Genomic DNA, 21,554 nt, shown 5'->3' on the forward strand with positions numbered 1-21,554 from the left:
TTCATGATTCACAGAGTCAAAAGCCTATGAGAGGTCACAAAATATCCCAATGGGTGATGTTTGGTTATTCAGAGCATTTAATATTTGATCAGTGGTAGCATATATAGCATTTTCTGTCGAAAAGCTTTTCTGAAAATCAGACTGCCATTTTGCTAATATTTCATTTTTACCAGTATGTGAAGCTGCTCTTGAATACTTTACTGTTTCAAGAATTTTGGATAAAGCTGTCAGAAATGAGACTGGGCAGTATCTGTTAGCATAGGACCTTTCCCCTTTTTTTATGCAGTTGTTTAACAACAGCATATTTCAGTCTATCTGCAAAAATACCCTATTTTAGTGAGCTACTACATATGTGAATGAGAATTCTGCTTTTCTGTTGGAAATGCCACCAATTCCATGTGAGCTTTTACTTTTGAGTGAATTTATTATTTTCCTTGTTTCAGTAGGAGTGGTGGGTTGAATTTCAGTTCTATCAAATTGCATAGGGATTGCCTCTTCCATATATAGCCTTGCATTTTCTAATGAACAGCTGGTTCCAATTTTTCTCCACAACACTTAAAAATGATTATAAAAAATATTTTCTACTTCTGACTTTTTGTTAACAAGCTTTTCTGAAAGACAGTCTTCCTGTGTTTTAATTTTATTGTCAGAGGTGCTGATCTCAGACATAATGGACATACTTCTGTACTTTTTATTAACTTTTCTTAGTACAGTGCTGCAATTATTATAATGTTTGACTGTTTCTGGATCATTACTCCATCTAGCTATAAGATACATTTCTTGTTTCTGTTTACAAGATATTTTTATCCCTTCACTAAACCATGGCTTTTTAGATGGTTTCTTACAATTATATTTCACTGGTTTCTTAGGGAAACTGTTTTGAAATATGTTCACATAGGTATCAAAAAATAGGTTAAATTTTAAATTAGTATCAGGTTTCCTGTACACCTCATCCCAGTCCAACTGTTGCAAGCTTTCCCTAAAATTTGCATTTGTTAAATCGTTAACTAAATGCACTGTTTTGGAGGACTGGTTTGCATTACTGCATGGAGCTGTGTTATATACTGTAACTAGCTGTGCATTATGATCAGACAGACCATTTTAACAGGAAAAGTATGTATTTGATTAAATTTATCTTAGTCTGTCGAAACGACATCTACCAGTGTGCTGTTTTACTGTACTACCCAAGCAGGAAAATCAGTAACTGACATCAAATTGAAAGACCCAAATAATACTTCAAGGTCAGGCTTTCTATCAGACTCTTTCAGAAAATCTACATTGAAAGCCCCACGAACAATAATTTGCTTCCCTCTGTTTGACAGATAGCACAACAAAGATCCAAGTTTTTCAAAAATAACTGAAAATTTCCCAATGGGTACCTGTACACAGCTACAGTTATAAAAGTACCATTATTTAGTTTAAGCTCACACATACACACATGCATCTATATGTTGCTCAAAAGAAGCATGAAAAGGACTGTTTTTGACTCAGGAGGCACCCTTATAGACAGACCCTCTTCAAGTTTCTTCCTAATTACAAGATATGAAAGTCAGTGATAAGATATCAGTTCCTGAAAGCAGTACGACAGAACTGTCAACTCGAAAAATCAGATTTGAAAACTAAAAGATTTCTGAGTGCTTTTAAGTATAAGACATTTTGAAATTCATTACATGGTCACCAGTGTTTGAGTGCATAGTGGCCCATGTAATCATAAAGTTGCTGGTTTGAATCTTGCTAGCACTAACATTTTTTAAAACTTTTATTTAAATTCCATATTCATTCATGAATGGAAATTTTAATTAACAAATATTGAATCATAATATTTTAATTGAAATAATGTTTTTGTTTTAATTATTTGTCATATGAAAATAAATTAAAATTTGGTACAGACATGTGAAATGCCTTATTGCTAAATGGAAAAGTTGTGTACATCAATTATAAGTTCAGTTTCTAGAAACAAAGAAAGTATTTTATTTTTTATTTGACATTTTGCATTTTTGTATGTGAATACCTTCATTTCCTTGTGATTAGTAATAAATATGAAGAGGTAATTTTTAGAACTTTTTCCAGTTCATGGTGGGATGATACAGTAGTTGTGATAAATGTTTTGAAGAGATGAACGGTCTTGGCTGCAAAGCTTGATCTTTTTTTGCAGCCAAGACTGTATATCTCTTCAAAAAGTTATTTTTACTAAAAAATTACAGTTCTGTATATGTTTATTAACATTTTCATTTGTTAGTAAATATGGAAGTTCAGTAAAAGTAAAGAAAGAAAGTTGCTACTAGTGAGATATCAACCAGCTACTTTATGAATACTAGATTTTCATTCTATGCAATGAGCTACCAGTGACCAGTAATAAGTTCAAAATGTTTTGTACCTGAAAGTGCTCAGAAATCTTCCAATATTGCACACTTATTCTTTTTTGAGAGTTTTTGAGAATCACATCATACTGCTTTAAGAAACTGATCCCGAGGCATTGACCTTCAAATCTTGTAAGTATGAAGAATATCAAAAAGGGTCAGTTCATAGCACCCCTTGCCAGGATATACCTGACAATTTTACCATAACACACAAGCTAGATGACTTAAAGAAAGTAACAGCTGAATTTAATGAGCAATGATTTGCACCTTGATGAGCCTGAAGGAAGGCTGCAAAATACTACACTATGATAGTTGATCTTAGAATAGCACAAAAAATGAACTCAGATCAAGCTGAATTTCTGTTGTTAATTTCTAGAATTATTTAGAGAGAAACATTAGCGTATGTAACAGCTGCTGTCATGAATGGCTGAACCAGTATGTCATCATGTTGACATAATTTTGCATGTGTACTCATTAGCTTTCAGAGTTTACTGTAATTTTGTTGATGTCATGTTTCTTGAGTGGTCAAGAAATTTCAGAAGCTCAAGAGGAAGAAATTGGTCTCTTACTCTTCTAGCATTCCTGTAAGGAGAATTACACTTCCTGTTATCATTGCTTTAATATTTGTAATTTATCGAATGATTAAAGTAAATATGGAAAATACATCTTAAAGCTTCGTCTTTTTTCTAGTATGTATTTGTATGCACCAGTAATGCTTTAAATAAGGGCATTAGTGGCCAGTTTTGTAGGCTCAAAATTCTTCTGAGTGGCTGGTCTCTAAAATTTTAATGTCATGTTATTGCGCAGTGAGCTAGAACCAACATTGACTAGCAAAAGTTTGCAGATCCTTTCAAGTTCTGTTGCAACCATGAATTAACATCCTAGTGATACTACAAAAGAACAATATTTCATTTTGTATAAATAAAAGATGAAATGAAGTAAATAATAAAAAAAACTACTGAACAATGAAATATTTTTTTCCATGTGTATGGTTAGAATGTAAATATTGAGCGTAGATAATAATTGCTTTGATAAGAACTCTTAGAGATGACTCATATTTAATGTAAAAAAGTTTAAAGGGGTTTCATAGACACTTGGCAGCAAAGTAAGAAAGGGAAATTTGAACTATTTCTAGTGAACACATGGAATGTTTCCCTCTATTAATTCAGTAAAATATATGTAGTTAGACAGCAGCCAGTTGGGACTGAACATCTCTTTCAAATGTGTTCTCGAGGCTTGAGTAGCAATAATTACACATCTCTTATTAAATTTTTAGCTACCAAACATATGCTTAAAATGCTATGAAAACTTCAAATGTAGTGGTGAACAGAGATAGTAAGTACATGTAAGTCAACGAGCAGCATCATGTTCATGGCTGATACTTAATTGAAGTTATCTCAGTGGCTCAGATGTTATATCATGAAATGTGGTATCAAAAGGCTTGAACCATGTTAAAGTGGATGGGTGAGTCTGTTCAGAGGTCTGTGGAAGGAAATAGTACACCAGCTCCAAAAGGACTATGCCCACTAAATCACCGCGGTGTTCAAACCAACTAGTGTGTTGATGACAGCTCTATCTAAGCAGACACTGTAAATATACAGGTTGTTCCAGAATTATATTTACAGCTTTGATTACCTTTATTTCAGAAATGGGGATAGGTAGAAAGTTTTGGTTTGTGGTATAATATTCACAGACACCGAAAGTTTCAGTGGCTGTTTAAGAGAGTTCAGTGTCTGCTCCACATGTAGCATGCAGGATATTTAAACGATATTCCAGTTCCTTCCATGTCAAGCCTAGCATGTATTCATTAACATGTGCAATTGCTGCTCTGATGCAAGCCTGCAGATCTTGCACAGAATCTGGTAGACAGCATCCTCCACAAAGCCTCAAAGAAAAAACTCTAATGGGACTACATCTGGAGACCTTCGAGGGCTAGGAAATGGGTCCTCCTCTGCCAATCCATCAACCAGGAAATGTGCCGTCCAAGGCATTCCCAATGATTGAGGTCCAATGAGGAGGGTAACCATCCTGCTGCAGCATGATGCCAGGTTGCAGTTCTTCAACTTGTGGAAATGAAAACTGTTCCAACATGTCCTGATAAACAGTCGAGGTTATTGATAATCCCGTAAAGAAAAACTGTTGCACCACATGGTCATGAAGCAGTCCACATAACATGTTTAACTTTGAACAGCTGCACACAATTTCCATGCTTAAGTGGGGATTCTCGGAGCGCCATGCTCTCGTATTGTGTTGGTTTACCATCCCAGACACTTGAAAGCAAGTGATGTCCATAAACATCACCATTCTCAGATTGTATGGGTCACCATGAATGTGACTCAGAACCTCAATTGCAAATGATATGCACTTTGGCCTGTCATCACACAGAAGCTGCATCTTGTAGGCATAAAGCTTCATTTTCTGGTGTAGCATCCTGTACACTGTAGTTGATGGTAGCTGCAGCTGTTGAGAGACCCGATAGATTGATTTGGGTGCACTTTGGTTAAATGCCTGTTGCACCTGTTCCACACCTGCGCCACTCATTCTTGTATGGCCACAACTTGTCCTTTTGATGAGATGTTTATATTCCTTAAACCTCATCTACCACTGTCTGATGATCAGATGTGATGTTGGTGTGGGTGTCAGATTTGATGTGTATCAGCCATTCCACACAGTGTGCCAGCTGCTGGCAGTAGCCATTTTCATCAATAACTATAAAGGAAGAAAAATAGTCCTTGTGAGTGTGTGTGTGTGTGTGTGTGTGTGTGTGTGTGTGTGTGTGTGTGTGTGTGTGTGAACTGCATGCATTTGCTAACTGACAGGCCACTGCCTAGTGAAATCATTACACAAGAGGAACAAGAACAGACAGATACAGTCAATGCTCCTGCACCTGCACCCCTCCCCCTCCCCTGTTAATCCCATCTGCTGTCACACTGTAGGTGTCAGCAACAATTAAACTAAACTGCACAAGCTTTTAGTCGCACATCCATTGTCCATTGTTTCAGTTTAGCTTTCTATTTACTTGTACACAGTTGTACATGTTTATGATGTGTAGTGTGTAATGTGTTGTGCACCATGCCGCCCAAAAAAAAAAAAAAATTTTTTCGTGGATAGCTGACCATCTGGGAACTTTTACATATGACGGAATTGTTTTATATTGTCGAGTTTGTGAGAAAAATGTTTTGTGCAAAAAAAGTTTCAGACAGACCAGCATGTCATTCGCAGGAATGCAGGAAAAAGGCACATGACAACTTCTGACAACAGCAAGTTGCAGTAGCAGGGATTTGTCCAAAGGTAACCGAAAAAGTCAGTTTAACATGGATCTATGTGAAGCATTCATTGCAAGCAATATTTCTCTGAACAGATTTACAAACCCTATCCTCAAAGGCTTCCTGCAGAAATATTGCTTAAATCAAAATATAGCCGATGAATCAGCATTGCATAAAAATTACATACCGACAATTTATGTAAATGTTCTGGAAGAAATATGCAATGAACTCAAGGAAAGCATTATCTGGATTTCTGTTTATGACACTACAGGCACTTGTGGCCATTACATTGTAAATTTAATTGTTGGTGCTTTAAAAGAAGAGCCATCTTCTTCCTGTTTAGCAACCTGCAAAGAACTTGAAAAAGTAAATCATTCTACGAAAGCCAGATTTGTCGATGAGGGTATTAGAAAGATATGTCCAGAATCTTCTGGAGATGAAAGGGTGTTTATGTTTATTGCAGCTGCTGCTCCCTATATGATCAAAGCACGAAAAGCCCTCTGAGTATTTTATCCCAATTTGATTGATGTGACGTGCTTTGCTCATGGAGTACACTGACTTGCTGAACAAGTGTGTTCCACATTTGTGAATGTAAATACACTGATTTCATCCACAAAGAAAGTGTTTCTAAACACTCCAGCTCGCATTAAGATCAACAAGGAAAAACTACCAAATGTGCCTTTACCTCCCGAATGAGTGGTAACTTGTTGGGGTATGTGGGTCAAAGCTGTGTTGTTTTACAATGAACATTTTGAGGCCACTAAAGGGGTAATAAATGACCTCAATAGCGCAGGGGCTTTGTCAGTTTGCCGGTGCAAGGAAGCTTTTAATGATTCCTGCATTAAAAAAGACATTGCTGTGATTAACACTCATTTTTCACATATACCTGCAAGTATTATAAAACTTGAAACTCAAGGTTTGGCATTGAATGAATCAATTCAGATAATGAATAAATGAAAGGTATTCCCAAGAAAACGTAAAGAAAAGTTTGAAAACATTGTAAACAATAGCCCAAGTTTTGAACCCTTGTGCCAAATTGATAGTTTTGTTAATGGGATGCTTGAACTTTTACCAGAAACAATAAGTGCCAACATAGCACACAAATTCAAATCCTGCCTAGTTATCTCAGTTGATGTAGAATGGTCCTTTTCTGCTTATAAAAATGTTTTGAGTGATCGAAGACACAGTCTTACTACCGAACATTTGGAACAGTACTTGGTCATTTATGTTTACAATAGTAGAAAAATATAAAATAAATTACAAATGATGCTTTGGTCCAATAGTATTAATTAAAAGTTAATGCTGCTCAAAAAAAAAAAAAAAAAAATTCATGATTGTATGTTGTTTTTTAAATAAAATATTATGCAGTTTTCGAGCGCACCTCTGCATTCAATATATCTCGAAGTTGGCCCTGTACATATCAACAGTTGCGCTGCAACTTACGTGCATTTCATCCGCCTGTCACCAAAAACAATAGCAAATTCTTGAAGCACGTTAGACATCTCCATTTTTAAGCATTTTTCATGTATATTTGCATGCATATTTTAAGGGTTTTTATGATGCATATAACCCGGTCTCTAGAGATCATATGCCTTAAACCACACCTTTCTACCTATCTCCATTTCTGAACTATATGTGATAAAAGTTATAAAGATAATTTTAGAACACCATACATACATTTTCAGCATTGAATAACAATGGCCTTAAAACCTGGAAAGTATTGAAACTTTTGTCCTCACAGAAAGCTACCTAAATGCATGGCTATGTATGTTTTCATCATGCTCGGCAAATGTCTTAAACTGGGAAGCAATACCACTGTGCTCTACAGTGGGGAAATTTCTTTCCTGTATTTCCTTTCATATTTACGCACCAAACCATCAGTAAATACTCCATAAGTACAATGTACTATCTGCGGTTGAAGTTCAATAATCCTGATGAGAACTGGTGTAGCAGCATTGCCAAACATGTCCCGTATTTATTCAGATCAACACTGAACCTTATTTATGAATTCAAGTTTAGTGTTATGTTGTATAACAAGTTTGTGAACTGTGTTAATTTTCTCAATCAAGAACAAAAGTGATTTTTTTGTGTGTGTGTGTGTGTGTGTGTGTGTGTGTGTGCACTGTCGCATGACTTTTATCATTTCATTGTATTTCAACCTCACACACATATACATTCAGTATTCTCGTACTGGTATTCTGTATATCAAAATGAATGAACTAAGCAATTGAAGAACTGTGAACTGAAATGAATGATTTTCAATTTACAATTTCATCATGCCAATTACGTTGAATTGAGCTGCTTGATTAACTTATATGTGTGATGCCATTTAAATTTGTTATTGAATTGGATCCCAAGGAATTTTAGATACTCTTATTTCGTGTATGATCATTAATGTCTATGTACTTCTGGTGCTGAAATGTTGTTATTGTTTGTTTGAAGTTGCATAATATGTCTTTGTAAGATGAAGGCTTAAACCTTTAGCTGCAAATCATTGTAGCCTTGTGCTACTATCACCTGAGCTATCTGTAGTAAGGTTGGATTTGGACCTGTGATTAGTATTTTTGTATCATCAGCAAACATTACAGTTTTTGTCCTGGCCGTTGGTGTCCTTGGAAGCTTATTCATGCAGGTTACTTATACAAGGAGAAACCAGTCATGTGTCACTATTGTAAATATGTATGCTAGTAAACTGAGGAGATATGGTGTGCCAATGAAACAAAATAAATGAAATGAACATTGCCCTATCTCAGTAAGTAAAACATGACTAACAGATGCTGTATCTGGTAGTCAGTGCAATTGCAAATGTACTTTTTTTAAAAAAAAATTTCAATAAAATACACCTTGAAGAGTAATAAATTATATTGATTTGGATACAGCAGGAATTGCAATGCAAACCTTTGTGCTGTAAGAATTTGTTATGGAAAACACTTGCCGAGTACCTGTGAAAATTCTGGACCTGTGTAAAATTGTGAACTGTATTGAAGGTTTCTATTCAGCCACTTGTCAACCAGTCTGGCATGCCAACAGAAGACAGCAAAGGAAAGCTGGATATTTAAAGGGGCGAGGAACTACATCTCATGGTGGAAACTCTTTTTTAGTGTAAGATCAGTGTCCAGTGGGAAACTCAGCCAGGCAAGTACTAAAGATGACATCTTGGGTTGTCGGGTATTCTGCCGGATATCAGTGTCGTACTTGCACGATATTTCGGTCACGTAGCTCGTAACCTTCATCAGGTCCCACCTGATGAAGGTTACGAGCTATGTGACCGAAATATCGAGCAAGTACGACACTGATATCCGGCAGAACACCCGACAACCCAAGATGTCATTAGATCGCCGGGAAAGCCTGAAGAGTTACAAGTACTAAATATGTTAAAAAAGTTCAAGATACTCACAAAAGTAAAGTGAAAAATAATGTTAGTATATTTCATCAAAATATTGGGGGATTGAAGAATATAATTGATGAGCTTCTGCTTTGTTTAGAAGATATAGAAACTGAGAATGTAACAGATGTACTATACCTGTCTGAGCATCACATTGACCCTGATATGCAAAAGGTTAGCATCAATGGGTACAAATTAGCTGCACATGTAAGTAGAGATAATATGATGAGAGGAAGAGTTGCCATATATGTCAAAAGCTTCCACAGTGTAAAAAATTTAGAAACTAAAAAATTTTGTGTAGAGCAACATATGGAAGCATGTGCCACTGAACTAAAACTAAATGATGGCACTTTCATAATTGTAACAGTGTATAGGTCCCCCTCAGGGAATTTCCAGCTATTTCTAGAAAACTTGGATGCTTTGTTGTGCTATCTGTCAGACAGGGGGAAGCAAATTATCATTTGTGGGGATTTCAATGTTGATTCCCTGAAAGAGTGTAATAGGAAGAATGACCTTGTAGTATTACTCAGTTCTTTCAATTTGAGCTCCGTCATTGATTTTCCTACTCAGATAACAAAGAACAGCAGGACATTGATAGATAACTTTTTTATAGACCAACATAAGTTTAAGGACATAAATGCTTATCCTGTTGAGAATGGTCTTTCAGATCATGGTGCACAGCTAGTTACAGTACATGACATAGCTCCATGCAGTATATCAAATCAGAATTTCAAAGCAGTGCATTCAATTAACAATATAAATATTGCAAACTTTAGGGAAAGCCTACAGCAGCTAGACTGGGATGAAGTGTATAAGGAACCCGATGCAAACTTGAAATATAACTTATTTCACGATACATTTTTAAGGGTATTTGAAAATTGTTTTCCCAAGAAAATAGTTAAACATAATTCCAAGAAAACCTATAAAAAAACCTTGGCTAACTAAAGGAATAAGAATATCCTGCAACCGCAAAAGAGAACTGTATCTAACAGCAAGAGGCAGTACTGACCCCGAAATTGTTCAATATTATAAAAACTATTGTGTGGTACTAAGAAAAGTTATTAAAAAGTCCAGAAGCATGTGTATCATGTCTGAGATCAGTAACTCTGATAATAAAATTAAAGCAATTTGGAATATTATTGAAAGGGAAACAGGGCAACCAAGAGCACAGGAAGACTTTAGTGCCATAAAACTGAATGACAAGTGTACTAACAAACAATCAGAAATTGAAAATATTTTCAATAATCATTTTTTAAATGTTGTGGAGAAAATAGGATCTAGATCTTCACTAGAAGATGCAAGGCTACTAATAGAAGAGGCCATATCTGTGCAGTTTGAAACAACTGTATTTCCACCAACCTCTCCCTCTGAAATCAGTAAAATAATAAACTCACTGAAAAGTAAAAGCTCTTACGGAATTGATGGCATTTCCAGCAAGACACTTAAAGCTTGTTCCCCACATATAAGTAGGATTCTCAGCCACGTATGTAATAGCTCTTTGGAGCAGGGTGTTTTCCACGATAGACTGAAATATGCCATTGTAAAACCATTGCATAAAAAGGGGGATACATCAGATGTCAACAACTACAGCCCAATCTCTCTTCTGACAGCTCTATCAAAAAATTTTGAGAAAGTGATGTATTCAAGAGTAGCCTCCCATATTTGTAAAAATAAAGTACTAACAAAATGTCAGTTTGGTTTTCAGAAAGGCTTTTCAACAGAAAATGCTATATACGCTTTCACTGATCAAATATTAAATGCTCTGGATAACCGGACATCACCCATTGGTATTTTTTGTGATCTCTCAAAGGCCTTTGATTGTGTAAATCATGGAATTCTTCTAGATAAGCTAAATCATTATGGTTTGAAGCGGGGGGGGGGGGGGGGGGCAGTACACAAATGGTGTAATTCATACTTAACTGGAGAAATGCAGAAAGTTGAAATAAGTGGTTCATGTAATGTTAAAACATCAGCTGATTCCTCGAACTGGGGGGGCTATCAGGTACGGGGTCCCACAGGGTTTTTGGTCTTAGGTCCTTTACTGTTCTTGATATACATTAATGACTTACCATTCCACATTGATGAAGATGCAAAGTTAGTTCTTTTTGCTGATGATACAAGTATAGAAATAACATCCAAAAACCAAGAACTAAGTGATGTAATTGTAAATGATGTTTTTCACAAAATTATTAAGTGGTTCTCAGCAAACAGACTCTCTTTAAATTTTGATAAAACAAAGTATATACAGTTCCGTACAGTAAATGGCACAACTCCAGTAATAAATGTAGACTTTGAACAGAAGTCTGTAGCTAAGGTAGAATTTTCAAAATTTTTAGGTGTGTCCATCGATGAGAGGTTAAACTGGAAGCAAAACATTGATGGTCTGCTGAAACGTCTGAGTTCAGCTATGTATGCTATTAGGAATATTGCAAATTTTAGTGATAAGAATCTCAGTAAATTAGCTTACTATGCCTACTTTCATTCACTGCTTTTGTATGGCATCATATTCTAGGGTAATTCATCATTGAGTAGAAAAGTATTCATTGCTCAAAAACGTGTAATCAGAATAATTGCTGGTGCCCACCCACGGTCATCCTGCAGACATCTATTTAAGGATCTGGGGATCCTCACAGTAACCTCACAGTATATATATTCACTTATGAAATTTGTTGTTAATAATCCAACCCAGTTCAAAAGTAATAGCAGTGTGCATAGCTATAACACCAGGAGAAAGGATGATCTTCACTATGCAGGGTTACATCTGACTTTGGCACAGAAAGGGGTAAATTAAGCTGCCGCAAAAGTCTTTGGTCACCTACCAAACAGCATCAAAAGCCTGACAGATAGCCAACCAACATTTAAAAATAAATTAAAAGAATTTCTAGATGACAACTCCTTCTACTCATTGGCTGAATTTTTAGATATAAATTAAGGGAGGGAAAAAAAAACAACTTAAACATTAGTGTCATGCAATATTTTGTGTAATGCAATATCTTGTACTGACATCTTTTATTAACCTGACACATTCCACATCATTACGAAGTGTCGTATTCATGATCTATGGAACAAGTATTAATCTAATCTTTAAATCTCACATTTATTAAATCATTCTTGCAGGAGGATCATACAAACATACAGTAGTTTGACAGTAGCACAGGCTCTCATGTGAGACATAGTAAGAGGCATCCCTGGCAGTGAGCAGCATGTGAAATATTTGAAAACAAATAAATCACCAGTTCCACATGGAATCCCTGTTTGGCTTTGGCCCCTTATTTAGCTTCCATTTATCACAAGTCTGTTCCCCAGGGCAAAATCCCAAGCAACTGAAGAAAAACAACAACTGCAGATGACTATTGTATGATAAGGGTAAAAGAACAGACTCACAAAAGTTTAGACTAGTATCCTTAATATAATTTTGCCACTGAAATCTTAAACATATTTGGATATAATAAATTTCCTTCTGTCCAAAAATCAGCATGGATTTATAAAACATTGCTTTTACAAGACTCAGATTATTCTTTTCTCACATGATATTCTGTGAACTGTGAGTGAAGGGCAGCAGGCAGATTGCACATACCTAGATTTCCAGAAAACATTTGACACAATGCCCACTGCTAACTGTTAGTGGAATGGAGGTCCAAGCATACGCAATAGGTTCTTAGATATGTGAGTGGTTCAGAGACTTATTAATTGATAGACTCCAGTACACTGTCCTGGATAGTGGGTGTTCATCAGAGTCAGTGATATCATCAGGAGTGTCTCATGGAAGTGTGAAGGACTGCTGTTTTCTGTACACATATATGATTAGATGAATATGGTGAGCAGCAGTCTGCGACCATTTACTGATGAAGGCATTATGAGTCGCTTGCTGCTTGACACAGTTGCATTGATTAAATCTCCATGCATAACATTGCAAAGTGATATGAAATGAAATGAGCACATAAGACCACTAGTAGGAAAGGCGGATGGTCATCTTTGCTTTAGTGGCAGAATTCTAGGAAAGTGCAGTTTATCTGTAAAGGAGACTGCATATAGAACACTAGTGCAGCCCATTCTTGAGTTCTATTGGAGTGTTTGGGATCCAGGCCAGAATGGATTAAAGGAAGAAATCAAAGCAATTCAGATATGTGCTGCTAGATTTGTTGCTTGAAGATCTGAACAAAATGCAGGTGTTACAGAAATGCTCTTTTCATGAAACACTATTGAGAAAATTTAGAAAAATGGCATTTGCGGCTTACTGCAGAATGATTCAACTGCTGTCAAAATACATTTTGCATTAGGACTTTGAAGGCAAGATAAGAGAAATTAGGGCTCATGCAGGTGTATATGGACAGTCTCTTTTCCCCTCACTCCATTTGTAAGTGGAACAGAAAAGGGAACGGCCAATACTGGTTCGAGGTACCCTCCACCATGCATCATATGGTAGATATAAATGTAGATGCATGGCTGCTAGGTAAAACATCAAACAAGTACAAATGGTGTCCAGGTCATAATGTCTATATATAATGACAAAACCAGATAAACACAACAGCATATTTCTTGTGTTTATATGGTCCCTTTTGACATTTGGGTAACAAATGTCCATAAAACAAAATTAAGAAATATATACTACCAAATTTATTTATTGGTCCTAGAATCAGTTTCGTACATTATTTGTACATGTGATATAGGATAGTGGTAAACCTAGTTAGTTTTTACTGTGTTCCTGTGTAAGTTCATCTTCTGTCTAGTTTCATATGTGTGTACAGGGTGGTCCCGAATTCATGGTACAAACTTTAATGGTAGGTGCAGGACATTGTAACAAGGATATATTGTATAGGAATGTATAGTCCCAGGTGACGCGGTGAGGCGTAAACAGGGGAAATAACGGCCGAAAGGAAAACGAAAGATTTTATTGAAATCGTTGTTGACAAGTGTCATGTTTACAGTAAGTGTTCAAAATTGCGTCCACCATGAGCGATACATGCTTGACAGCGTCGGTGCAGCGATTGGCGTACACGTTCAAAGATGCCTGGTATTTCACGCACACCTGCAGCAGCTACAGATATGCGAGCAACGAGATCCTCATCTGAGTCAACTGGAGTCTCATAAACAAGACTCTTAAGATGTCCCCATAAAAAGTAATCGAGGCAAGAGAAATCAGGAGATCGGGGTGGCCAAGGGACTGGTCCACCACGCCCAATCCATCTAGCACCAAACGTGGCATTCAGGTAATTCCGTACAGCAGTGCTGAAGTGTGCTGGCGCTCCATCGTGCTGAAACCACATGCGGTTACGAATGGCGAGCGGAACATCTTGCAGCAGTTCTGGTAACACTTCTTGCAGAAAAATAAGATAGCTTTCGCCACAGAGTCGCGTGGGTAGTAAGTATGGCCCAATCAAAAAGTCGTTCACAATACCAGCCCACACATTAATACCGAAACGTTGTTGATACGCATGTGGACGCGTTGCATGTGGATTATCTGTTGCCCACACATGGGAATTGTGCGCATTAAAGACACCCTCGCGTGAAAATGTCGCTTCATCTGTAAATAGCACATGACCTACGAAATCCGGCTGCAACGCACATTGCTGCAACAACCACTGGCAGAAGTTCACGCGAAGAGGATAATCTGCCGGATTCAATGCTTGTACTTTTTGAAAATGGAAGGGGTGTAAGCGATTTTCATTTAACACTCTGCATACAGTCTGATGACTCACATGTACGTCACGCGCAACAGTTCTTGTGCTTGACTCGGGTCTATCAGCCACTATGTTCAAGATGCGTTCTTCCAGTCTTGGAGTGCGTACAGCTCTTAATCGACCAGCGTCATGTCTGTTGACGTCGAACGTACCTGTTTCACAAAGTTGACGATGTAACCGTTGAAAAATTCTATGATCCGGCATTCGTCGATTAGGATACTCCGCGCGATACATTCGTAACGCAGCTCTGGCGTTACCATTTGCACGGCCGTACATGTAATGCATGTCTGCTTTTTCTGCATACGTAAAGTCACCCATCGTCTACGGCAGCACAATTGTGAATGGCGCTTGTCCCTACTGCGATACATCATGTTCATCTACTGCCCTCTACCGGCAGTGACACCAACCGATCACTCCATTTCTCTTTCCCCTGTTTACGCCTCACCGCGTCACCTGCGACTATACATTCCTATACAATAAATCCTTGTTACAATGTCCTGTACCTACCATTAAAGTTTGTACCATGAATTCGGGACCACCCTGTATATCATAGTTGTGTTTGAAGAGATTTTCTTTTTTTTTTAAGATGCTCCCTTTTGTGAAAATTTGTATTTCGTATATGTACAAGCTAGGCAGTGGCAATATTTTCAGGGTTTTAAAAAGGGATCTACGGGAATCCTTACACTTAGCTTTTTTCATCACCCTGATAATCTTTTTCTGTATTTTAAATGTTTATGTAGTGTTTGTGGAATTCCCCCCCAAAAAATTATTCCGTACATAAGTAGCGACTGTATACTGCAATGATACATTGCCAGCACGGATGAGCAGCTTGTATTTTGAGTGAGGATCCTAACAGCAAATGCTAGTGAATTCAGTCTCTTATTTAAATTGTTTAGGTGTACCTCCCACTTCTGATCTGCCTGAAAATGTACACGTAGAAATTTTGTATGACTGACTTTCAACATGTTTTTTCCTTCGACATTGATACAGGATTTGCAGGATGGAGGTTTTGTGTAGTATGAAAGTTAACTGATACTGCAGCCTCCTGCAGATTTTCCTCATTCTGTGATTTAATTAGAATATTAGTGTCATCTGCAAACACTACAGTGGTTCCATCATGTATTTTACTAACCAAGTCATTTACATACAGCAGAAATAGGACAGGTCCTAGAACTGACACTTGGGGGACTCCATACTTGATTTTCTGCTCATCACTGTAAAAACTAGAATTTTTTTGTATTTCACTGTCTTTGTGTTTTATTTCTGTAATCTGCTGATGATTACTGAGGTACGAGTGGATCCACTTTTCAGACTGGCCTCTAATTCCATAATTACTAAATTTACAAAAGAGAATACTATGATCAATTACATCAAAGGCTTTACTTAGATCCAGAAATGTTCCAGATACATGTTGTTTATCATCCACTGCTTTTAATACTTCATTTAAGAAGGCAAAAATGACTGACTGAGTTGACTTTCCAGCTGGGAACCCATGTTGGGAGTCACTTATCAGCCTCTCTTTATTTAAGATAACTGTTAATCTTCTAAGGAACATTTTTTCCATAATTTTGCTGAAACCTGACAAAACAAACTGGTCCATAATTAGCAATATCACTTTTTGTACCCTTCTTATGCAAAGGTGTTACTTTTGCAGTTTTTAGATTACTTGGAAATACACCACTCTCAAAAGATGAATTTTCTATGTCTGTTAGTGGTTCCACAATAAATGTTGCACTAGCTTTGATAATAGCATCTGGTACCTCATCAACACTCACTGAATATTTATTAGGTAATTCTCTTAGGATTCTTGACCGTTCCTCAGGTGTTGCTGGGTGCAGGAGTAATGTGTTTGAATCAATTTTTTTTTATCTGAGGGACTGGTTGGCTGTTTGTCATGTTGTGTATTTATTAACTGCTGTGCTATATTTGAGAAATAATTGTTGAAAACACTAGAAATATATAAGTACACAAATGTCAGTACTGACACATCATCCAAAGTACACTAATTCATTGTAAATTGGGTAACACAGTGTAAGCACAACCATAAAATTGTTAACTTACTGTACTGGTCCCTTGCATGAAATTGACTCCAGACCAGACTTGCAAATACAGTCTGACAAGGGTAGCAACAGGCTGTAATGTCTGGCCAGCCGGAGTGGCCGAGCGGTTAAAGGCGCTACAGTCTGGAACCTCACGACCGCTACGGTCGCGGGTTCAAATCCTGCCTCGGGCATGGATGTGTGTGATGTCCTTAGGTTAGTTAGGTTTAAGTAGTTCTAAGTTCCAGGGGACTTATGACCACAGCAGTTGAGTCCCATAGTGCTCAGAGCCATTTGAACCATTTTTGTAATGTCTGTATGCTGATGAGTTGATGTGTGTCTTTTCCTTCAACCATTCACCCAAGATGTCAGTTTTAAGTGGCCAAATATAATGAAGTTATACCTTATTTTCATGTATTTTAAGATATGCAGAACAGACATTGAACAACTTAATTTGGCAATGTCTCAGAAGCAATTTTACAACTAGATGTCTCCGTAATTTATCAGAAAATGTTTCCAGCTACTCATTTTGAGTGTTTTCACTTATCAAAGGACTACACAAACACTAACATAACTAGAATGAGATTTCACTCTGCAGTTGAGTGTGCGCTGATATGAAACTTCCTGGCAGATTAAAACTGTGTGCCCGACCGAGACTCGAACTCGGGACCTTTGCCTTTCGCGGGCAAGTGCTCTACCATCTGAGCTACCGAAGCACGACTCGCGCCCGGTACTCACAGCTTTACTTCTGCCACTATCTCGTCTCCTACCTTCCAAACTTTACAGAAGCTCTCCTGCGAACCTTGCAGAACTAGCACTCCTGAAAGGAAGGATACTGCGGAGACATGGCTTAGCCACAGCCTGGGGGATGTTTCCAGAATGAGACCTCAAGGTTCGCAGGAGAGCTTCTGTAAAGTTTGGAAGGTAGGAGACAAGATACTGGCAGAAGTAAAGCTGTGAGTACCGGGCATGAGTCGTGCTTCGGTAGCTCAGATGGTAGAGCACTTGCCCGCGAAAGGCAAAGGTCCCGAGTTCGAGTCTCGGTCGGGCACACAGTTTTAATCTGCCAGGAAGTTTCACTAACATAACTACCTTACAAGATTAAGCAATGGTTAAGATTTAAATCTCTTTCCAGCCTTTCAGATTTGGGTTTCTCATGATTTTTTGATTTCAGATGCTACAATGATTTCTTTGAAGAGGATGTGGCTAGTTTCATTCCCAGTCTTCTAAGATTCCACTCACTCTCTTATGAACTAATTTACCTCCTTTTAAAGCAGCTTATGGTATATCACCACCACCATATGAAACAGGAAAGGATCTATTTTTTCAGGTCACTGGATGTACAATGCTCGAAATTTGATGCTGCGGTAATGGAAAATTTGAAGAAACGGATGCCATCCCTAAAAGTTCATGTTACTCAGTTCCAGTACCAAGACATAAACAGTGCAGATACAAGTGATGATGAAGTTTAGTACACACTATTTTGGAGTTACATTTTTTAATCATATTTGTACTTCATAGTGATGTTTAGAGGGAAATTGTACATACTTTTAACTGTGATTGATATATCACTACTTCTGGTGCTGCAAGATTATTGTGCAATTGTTTTGTATCTAGTCATTTGTTATTCTGGAGTTCTCATTTAGTTTGTAGTATATTTTATGCTCTCATGTAAGGCAGCGTTGGACATTTTAGTTATAAATCAAACAGATTCTGATACATAGTATATTTGTTTATGAAAAATCAGAAATTATTGCCACAGCTACAGTCCTGACACCTACGAGCAACTGAAGGCAGTACTGCACAATCTGGGATATCAGTAATTGCTGGGACTATAAATGTTGTGCAAATTAGTATTTTTCTCATATACCCTCTATTTGCTGTGAGTTGATGGATGTCCACATTATAGTGGAAATGTGCAGTCTGTGAGAACCAGTCCTTTTATTTGACACTGTCAGGGAAGAATGATTATTAATTGACAGTGTAGGCTGATGCCTGTAATACACACAATCCCAACCACAACCACAAACTGTGACTAATTACTCAGATAAGGGGCTGCAAGAAAAACTTCCACTTCCCCTGACAGTGATCCGTTGGATTCTAAATCGCACAGCTAAGAACACTGTAAAGATTTCGTACACCTAAATGCCATGGCCCAGAGGTTCCTAGCTTGTGAGCCAATCAGAAACTAATACATTGCATTACTCATCAGTGTCAGAATCTAACTTCTTTCCTTCAAATATCAAATCATTTGAGAGGAATAACCTCCATATTTGTTGTGCTTGTTTTCCCTCTTTTCACAGTATCACTGTTTTAAAACTTTCCTGTTTCAATGGTATGAAGAGGGATATATGCAGTCATTTGAAATGTGTGCACAAATAATGGTGTATGGCACATTTTTCGGTTTCTAGGAAATTGACAAAAACCGTTATTTCCAGAAAATTATTGTAAAATAATAATGTAATTGCAGATATGTATTGTGTGTGCATACAAACTATTGAAAATACTTGGTTGTGCTTTTTAAAATTGCAGTAAGCATAGGTTTTATGAAAATAAGTGAATATTAAAATGGAAAAACACAGTATAGCAATAGATATACAACATTATTCCATATCTGTCTTCTGCTGTAATGATAAGGTTGTCTTGAATCCAAAGGTTGTAAGTAAGAAAATTATGACAAGATACAAAATAATATTTATTGTAAACTGATAACTTTGGTCTTAAAAAAAGTAATAGAACATTCCAGCCCAAGATGCTGGCCAAAAGCTATATGCGAGTATCTCTTAATCGTGCCTGTCTGCAACTTGACATGTCTTCTTTACAGTAAATAGCAATCTGTCTTTGCCTATATTGTTAATAGAAAATGAGTTTGTTATAAAGTTGAGAGACAAATCTGGTGCATTAAACTCAGTTGTCACACTAAACAGTCTCAGCCAGAATAATTTTCAAAGCAAGTGGCTTTTTGGAAACTTAACTTATTGGATCCTGTCTCCTTGAAGTCTTCCATCATCTTGTGAATGGTCAGCTTTGAAGGATTGACAAAGCCCTCAGCAATGACATGCTTCCATTCTGAAGGAACCATAACTTTTGACACTTTTTTCTTTTGTCGATCATTGTGAAGTCCATATCAGAAAGTAGGAAACTATGATCTGAACACACAAACTTTTGATGTATTTCTGTAAAGTACTTGCAGCCGATCTGATAGAAATAGAGCGCTAAAAATCTACAGTTATTTTTGTGCCCAACACAGCAGTAAGACAATACAATCAGTTCGTGTCTCATACCTTCTTCAAGTGTATTGTAATTGTTTGTCACGAATTCAAGCAGATGGGAAACTATTTCAGCTAAATGTCTCCTTGTGTTGGATTCATCCCACAAATTTACTGTGATGTTTTCAGTACCAACATCATGAACCATGAAATTAGACGACGACAGCTGTCTCTGGTAGAATACCATGGACTGCGTCAAAGTAGGACGAAGTAAAGCCTTTCGTAGGTCAGCACAAACAATTCTGTAAGGCACACATGCTGTGCTGTGGGGCGATCAGTATGGTTGAAAATGAACACACTTCATACGCTGCGATCGCAGTGTAGACACTTTTATTGCTTCATGATTACCGGTTTCAACAGTTTTATGCTGCCGTCCTCGGATGATCTGTACCTTCTATAAAATTGTCCTGTTACATTACATAAAGTCAGAGTGGGTATTTTGGAGTGCTTTTTATGCTTTGACTTCATGTAAATTAACTTTGCAATTTTCTGGAAGTTTCAGAAGATTGGATGATGGAAACTGTTGAAACTTGTCACCTTGGAGAAGTAAAAGTGTGTACACTGTGATTGCAGTGTATGAAGTGTGTTCATTTTAAACACATATAATAGGTATATTGTTTTTCGTTTTACCTGTTTCTGTATCGTTTTTTAGCACTTTGAGCTGCATCATGCAAAAGCAGATCAAACATAGCCTCTCAGGTTCAGCGTTGTGCAGTTCTGTTTTGTCAGAAGCTGCAATGATTTTGTTAAACAACAAATTTCACTGTCTGCAAGCATCTAACCTAGTACTCTGAAATGTAAATTAAAATCTGTTTGATACACACTTTGATAGTATGATCTGCTTATTGATTTTCAGGAATTTTTTTGGTAAACACTCAATACATTCTGGAGAGTTTGAGATCAGGAGGCAGACATTCCTTTGAATATTTATTCATGTTGTAATGGCTCGTCTACTTTGGAGAACAGGAAATATGATCCCTAATCAGAGCCATGCTGTCATGTGATATGGTATGCGGCCTACTGAAATGTTTTCCTCGACTGTCTTTAGAGTTGGTCATTCCACCTTGTAGTTTATATTGAAGAGTCTGTATTCATCACTGGATGATGCAGAATATGTCAAACAATGTTTTTTGACACATTTCTTTTGGCTGGACTTTGTATTTGAAAGTAACTTGTTTCCGTGAAACATCATCTGTCGTACCTTTCTTTCATCTGGCTAAGCACACCTATGTTGATGGATTTTGTCAAGTAAATGGACAGCTCATCATATATCAAGGCACGATATTCTTTGTCCAACTTTAACTCAATTGCCAGGTTTATATCCTTGCATACTTCTTTTGAGCACACTTCTGCATTGCAAACATTATCCTGAATCATGCAGTCAAAATTACTATCTAACATTAAACTGGATCAGGTTACCTTCCATTGGGAAAATGTGGGTTCACTCAGTGACTGTTATGTGATTTACAAATTATAGAGTGCTGCAGTCAGTCGTATATAGAGGGTGCAATATGACCAATCGATGTGTTCCCCACACAACCTACCTTCTTTATT

At 37.2% G+C, this 21,554-nt stretch overlaps 1 protein-coding gene across 2 annotated transcripts in view; it reads left to right on the forward strand.

Annotated features, from left to right (window-relative positions):
- The window catches only part of LOC126413340 (S-phase kinase-associated protein 2-like), a 191,114-nt gene extending 171,536 nt beyond the window's left edge, over window positions 1-19,578 (forward strand). Inside the window, exon 10 of one of the 2 annotated variants that reach the window (XM_050083251.1) lies at window positions 18,062-19,578. In XM_050083251.1, coding sequence (XP_049939208.1) covers window positions 18,062-18,203 — 142 coding nt within the window. In that variant the 3' untranslated portion in view covers window positions 18,204-19,578. The remainder of the gene's footprint in view (window positions 1-18,061) is intronic. The other variant, XM_050083250.1, reaches the window with a different exon arrangement.
- Window positions 19,579-21,554: the final 1,976 nt, after the last annotated feature.

Source organism: Schistocerca serialis, chromosome 7 (assembly GCF_023864345.2).
Source record: "Schistocerca serialis cubense isolate TAMUIC-IGC-003099 chromosome 7, iqSchSeri2.2, whole genome shotgun sequence".
Lineage (NCBI taxonomy): Eukaryota > Metazoa > Arthropoda > Insecta > Orthoptera > Acrididae > Schistocerca > Schistocerca serialis.